At 32.0% G+C, this 6,671-nt stretch overlaps 1 protein-coding gene across 1 annotated transcript; it reads left to right on the top strand.

The window, feature by feature from the left end:
* Positions 1 to 551: 551 nt before the first annotated feature.
* On the top strand, positions 552 to 1,247 carry LOC133287761 (transcription factor GTE12-like). The gene has a single exon (XM_061485427.1). The coding sequence runs from the start codon at positions 552 to 554 to the stop codon at positions 1,245 to 1,247; it is 696 nt and encodes a 231-aa protein (XP_061341411.1).
* The last annotated feature ends 5,424 nt before the right edge of the window (positions 1,248 to 6,671 follow it).

Here is a 6,671-nt window from a genome sequence, read left to right as displayed (position 1 = left end):
AACGAAAAAACTAAAAGATACAGTTTCCTGGTTACATATTAAAGATACAGAGCACAAGATTACAAAAAAAAAAGATTACATTTGTAACTATTGAAGTGAAGTAGAGATTTTAAAAGATTAGATATAATTTTATAATTAATAAATATCTAATTGAAAACTTAATTAAAGTATAAAAAATTTAGAAACAAAAAATTTATAACGAAAAAACTAAAAGATATAGTTTCCTGGTTACATATTAAAGATACAGAGCACAAGATTACAAAAAAAAAAAAAGATTACATTTGTAACTATTGAAGTGATGTAGAGATTTTAAAAGATTAGATATAATTTTATAATTAATAAATACTTTTAAAAGATTAGATTTAAAAAGATTTAAAAGATTACATTTATAACGGTTTAATTCTCTCCATTGTTTCCTCGTTATATAAACATACAGAGCACCGTCCACCGAGCACCGTTCACCCTTAGCAGACCAAATCCTGTTTCCTGGTTAACACCCTCCACCAATCCTGTTTTCTTTTTTCTTGTGTTTTCCACTCAAACTCTCTTCAATGGCTGAATCCCAAAAGTCACTTGTGATTAAGCTTGGTGCAAAGCGTTCAAGAACGGTTCAAGAAGACTGCCCACAGACGGAGATCATCGCTGATCATCGTTCCAAGAAAATGAGAAAAGATGCTTTTGAAATTTCTCCGCCACTGAGAATGAACAGAACGACGGCTGAACATGAACACCGACCAACAAAGTGCAGAGTGCAAAGTGCAAGAGAAGGAAGGTGCTTCGGACTGGAAAACTCCAAAAGAATGTCAAGAGCAGCTTCCCAAGTTTGTGAGTTGAAGAAGGAAGGTGCAGAGTGCAAGAAAGAGAAGAAACAAAGCATAGACAGATACAAAAAAATGCAATGTTGGGTGATCTTGAAAAGGTTGAAGGAAGGAAGAGATGCTTGGGCTTTCAAAGAAGCTCTTGATGTTAAGGTCTTGGAGTTTCTTGATAACCCTGAATCTGTATCAAAGCCAATAGGTTTGAAGGATATTGAGGTCAAATTGAACCACTATCTGTATTCCAAACCTAAGGAATTTGCAGATGATATGAGGCTTGCAATTTCTTATGCATTGCTATACCCTTGGAGGAGTGAGATTCACATGATTGCAAGGAGGGTTAGTGAGAAATTTGAGACCGATTGGAAATCTTTAAAGAAAAAGTGGATTCTTGAGGAAAGAAAAAGAAAGAAAAGTATGTGCAAATCTTGATAGAGAAGCTCAAGGTTGCTGGATTCTGTTTAGAGTGTAGTGTTTGTACAAACATGATTCTTGAATTACTAGGTTATTGATTTTGTTTCCTTTTGAGTTTTATTAAAACGTAGATCCTGTTTTTTCTGTTTTTTCGTTAATAAGCAATCCTGTTTTGTAACGTTTGGCTGAAGCTTGTTAAGTTTAGTTTTATGTGTCTGTTATTTGATCCGAGTTCCTTCATTGTCGTGAATTCTGATCTATGGCTTAAAATGTTTTCACCTGGGCCTTCCAATTATTTCAATGTGTTTAAAGTATGTACTTTGCACAAAAACTATAGACAAAAAAGAAGGTTGCAAAAGAGAAGTACCTTTACATTTTGGTATTCTGTACTTAAAATTGAATTATAAGTTCTTCAACTTGAGAGTAAGAGTTTATTTATAAAATGTTACAATTTTATGGAATGATCTTGAGGTCCTCTAAATGATTGTTAGTGGAATTTTGAATATTTTCAGCCTTTAGCTTAGGGAAATTGATCAACCCTATTCGTAGGAAGCTGTCACTTTTCAGGCAATGGAAGCATCCCCCCATCATTTACTCAATTACTCTGTTCATATTTTTTTCAGTGTTTTTTCTGTTTTTTTTTTTTGTATTCTCTTTATGACTTTCCTTCCCCGTCCCCTCTCCTCTCATGTTTTCTGTCATGAACTCATACAAATAAAAAGAAAAAAAAAATTGAGATATAAATTAAAGGTCTAAACTTTAGGATCCAATGATTAAATCTTACTGCAGAAAGAAAAATAGAATCATTTGTAGTGAATTTAGAAATGGCTTTCAAATGATCAAAGTGTGAGACATGTGATGAGGGGGGTGGGTAGCAGGTAATAGGTGCGGTATTCGATTCCTAAGTGTGAGACATGTGATTCTTTAGCATTAGTTTTTCAGGTTTACTTATTAGTAAAAGTCCTTTAATTTTACATTTGTGCCCCTCACCTGTGAAATTCTTTTGGTCATGGCACTGGCACTGTCAAATAATTAATGATTTACTAATTCTTGTACTGAATCTGATATGTCTTTGTTACTTTGTAGCTTATATGTATAACAGTATTAATTTCTGAAATCTTTGTTATTGACTCAGTAACAGTTTTTTTCTTTTTTTTTCTTTCTTTATGTATGAACAGACTTTGCTGCCAGCATAGGTTAACTTTATCATATAGTTCATCATTTTTTGCCTGCGTTGTTGTTGCAGAATCCAAGCTATATGTATTCAGTGGATGACAATGCTAAGTGAGGGAGTGTATGGTGTTTTGGAATTGAGTTGTTATTTTTTAAGGTTTAAATGAAGCAAACCAGTGTTTCTGATTGGTTTCTATCTATAATCACAAGTCTTGTCTCTTTGAATATTAATCTTTCCGACTAGTTTGATATTGAAAATTATAAATTTTTAATCTTTCCAAAAAAGGAGAGAGGGAGAGAAAGGATACTCACATCAATCAAAACATGTTTACAAGCACCATGGTCTGTATATATACGCTAAAAGACACCTTTTCTTTGACAAAATGTTCGATCATGCACCCACCAAGTACAAAAGTCGATAGATCTAGACAACTATACCATGATCTCAACCTCAGCTTTAACAAGAAAGAATAAACAAATGAAGATATCATAGCTAACATAAATTACAAGAAAAAATAGGTAAAGTGTGTTGTGATAACCCTTAAAGCATGCCAACCCCAAACTTGACTGCTTCTTTAAAAGACACTATACAATGTGCCTATGTTTCAAGAAGCACTACTGGGGCTTAACTTCCATGCTAGATAATTCCCTTTTGTTTGATCAAGGTAGAAACATAACCATAAATTTAAGCCCAATGAAATTGTCAAGGATCATTGCATCCTTGGCCGTTCACAGTTATCTCTGTGGCCCCAAAGATCACTAAATATGAGGTGTACGGATTCAGTGTATGTAGTAGATGAGGCAGGAGAGTAAGCAATGAGCTTTACCTAAACAGTTTTATTATTGAATTTGAAAACAGGCTTAACAACCTGTGAAATTGGGTGTCCTAATCATCATTGCCAAAGTTTGTAGGAAGGGGAGTGGGATGTAGTTACAGTAGGTGTGTGATGATGAGAATGGGATACACCATGTACAGTAGGAGGAATGGAAAAGTAAGATGCTGAGATAGCAGAAAAACAACTAGGAATGAGGGCACAAGTGTGTTGGTTGCTTGGCAGAAGTTACTTGCACCATAAGTTTGATAGTAATTTCTCACTTATGCTTTTATGCTTATTACTTATTGCCTAATTCCTGTTTTAGTTTAGGAATCAGATTTAACTCCTTCTTTTTGAGGTGCTTATTCAGGACTTGGTTTATCTCTGTAGTAATTAAAGTTAATTTCAATTGTAATATTTTTGACCATGTGGATTTCCCTTCAAAGAAGAATATGCTACCCACATGCAGGGGGAAAGGAGCATCAGATAGAGCATCAGTGTCGGCTTTCTCATGCAGAGCAAATAGATTCTATTTCTTGGGATATCAGATTGTTGGTCATCTGACATTGATTGTCAAGTCACATGCCATTCTGATTCTATGTGATATATTTAGTTAGTTCTAAAATCCAAATGCTGATCATGAACAAAATATGTAATATCTACTTAAGGGTCTTATTGCATTAATTACTTCTAAAATCCACTTGAGCTCAATTCAGATGATAAGGAAGGGCTTTAGTGAAGTAACGTAGAAAAAGGAAAAAACTGAGCTAGGTTTTGACTAGTTTAATGTTTTAAATAGTCATTCATTAATAAGACTTTCAATTTTCTGGATACAAAATGCCATCCAAGTAAGTATTCAACTAGTTAGATACAAAATGCCATCCAAGTAAGTATTCAATACACTTTCCTTTCATTCTATTTACAGACAACAAACTTCAAGATCTAGCACTATATCTCATGTCTAAAAAACATGCACAAACACAGAATGGTCTCTCAGACACAATCATTCAAGCTCTATATCTTCAATTCTTGATACAATCACAGAAGTGCACCATATACATAAAAGGTTCCTAATCCAAGACTACAAACAACTAGTCATTTATTCATGCTTTTCCTTTTTTTGGTGAATTCTGAAGGTGGAGGGTTAAGATTGCAATTTACAATTAGCCAACCTCATCCACAGCTACAACTAAAGGCCCATGTTCATGTCATCCATCCTAAGGCATTCTCTACATGGTAGGAGGTTCCTGCAGTTGCGGTTGCGGCTTCAGAAATAGTTGGTTGCTCAAGCAAAGACAGTCTACAAGTAGGACAAGAGGAATGTGAAAGCAGCCAAGTATCTATGCACCTTACAATGGAATCCATGGTTACATTTTGGTAGCACTCTAACTTTCTCACCATCCATAGAATCCCCAAGGCAAATTGGACAATCTGTGGCTACATTACTAGTAGTACATGAACCATAAACAGCTATAGGTGTCTCAAAAACATAAAATTAGCTAAGTCTTAGGCAAGAGGCAGAGCTATCCCTACTCTTACCCCAAACTTAATGGCACCTATTTCTACTCTTCATAATTAAATTTTCAAGAAAGAATGTGTAGGGCCTACCCGACCCATGTTGTTAGTATCTCACTGACTGTTACTACTCTCACTGAGAGTTACTTCTTGATGTACACATGTAGTTTACTGTCTCTCTGACACATCCCAACAGATAACATTGTATTTCTATTCTTCTCACACTTTAATGATAGTTGCACCTTCCTGCAGTTGTTTTCCAACACAAGAAAATCATATTCCTTTGCTAACCTTCAATTAAGCTATTATTAGGATGAGTGTTTTTAATTGGTTTTAATTTGATGCATCTAGTATTATGTATTCATATCATTTAACAAGTTTTACAAAATATATATTATCAAACTCATTAAACAATCGATAACATATGACTGAATGATAATATATATTTTTTACACTGATCAAAATTATTATTATTTTTAAATTTTGTCCAAGAAAAATGCTAAAATCTTTTGAAACAATAACTTAACAATCTTCCAAATTAATAAAAATATTAAAAACATTTATTATCTGTCTCTTCTGCAAATTTATGTTATGCGTATCTTTTTTAATTCTGATGTTAAAATATTGGAATCCATAAACATATTTAAAATTTAGTCAACACTAGTGTAAATAGGTAAGTCGGTCTACCAGAACCTATAGCCCGGACTATCATAGGAAATAATTTTATCTTTCATAACTTCTAGTAGAGATGAGTTTTAAAGAGATTAATTGATAATCACATGTTTATTGACATTCTCATTTCATACGGAATCAATGTTTGATTTATTACAATTAAAATTACTTAAGGTTACACAGGTGTTATGAAATAGGTCAATCATTTTATTTTAAAAAAATAAGCGAGGTGATTCCTATAATTTAGTCCCCACCATGCTAAGATAATAGATCAGGTTCAAAATATTTTATATAGGCATACTTAATTTTTTTTGTATTTGTAAAAAAAAAAAGGAATCAAAATTTAAAATATTGTCATGAACAACCCCTTAGAAAAATTTATTAACACCAATAGCCCAATATAGTATATTGATAATTATTTATTTTAAAATACTAGGATGATTTTTAATGGTGAGCATTGCTAAGTAGAGTTGTCAAAATGAATTAGTCCACCTTATTAAGCCCGAGCTCATGTGAGTTAGGGTGAAAAAGCCCGTGGGGCTAAAAACCCCATAATAATAAAGATCCCCACATCCTAAAGCTCCAAAGATTTATGGGTTAGGGACATCATTCAAAGTTATAAATTTAAAAAAAGTTCAATTTATTTTAGGGTTAATTTTTTCTGTAAGAATGCAGATAAATTATATGTATTATGCACAAAACCATGTGGTTTTGGAGCGAAAATCAGGTATTTTTGTAATTATAATTTATTCCAAGGTTATAATAGTCTTTATCATTATAATTTTTAAACTTTCAACAAAAAGAAAAAATGACGTCGTTTTGAGAGTGAATATAGATAGCTTATCTACATTAATTGTAGAAACATTAAAGCCTTCTTTTAATCGATTCAATGCTTTCAAAATTATTTTAATAAATAAATATTTAATATTTTCTTAAAATAGTCAATACAAAATATTAAATTTTCATAATTTAATTTTTAATAAAATAATATTTGCATACAAATATACATTGTTAAGCAAAATTTTAATCATTTTTCCAATAACTTTGAACCATTGTTTTTATATAAAAAAACATAGAACTCCTCACTTTTGATTATTTTCTTGAATAAAAATATCTTCATTCATTAATACTTACCATCGAGATTTTTATTATTTAATAATATTTTCAATACATGTGAAACTTTTATCGGTTTAATTTTTTCAGTAAAAATTAATTCAACAAGATTTTTTATAGCACTCTCAATTGTTTTGTTGTCACAAATCAAGTA

This window comes from Gastrolobium bilobum, unplaced genomic scaffold (genome assembly GCF_033153095.1).
Source record: "Gastrolobium bilobum isolate Gb01-03AN ecotype WA unplaced genomic scaffold, APGP_CSIRO_Gbil_v1 utg58107, whole genome shotgun sequence".
NCBI classification, from domain to species: domain Eukaryota; kingdom Viridiplantae; phylum Streptophyta; class Magnoliopsida; order Fabales; family Fabaceae; genus Gastrolobium; species Gastrolobium bilobum.
This window is presented reverse-complemented; position numbering and strand designations above follow the sequence as displayed.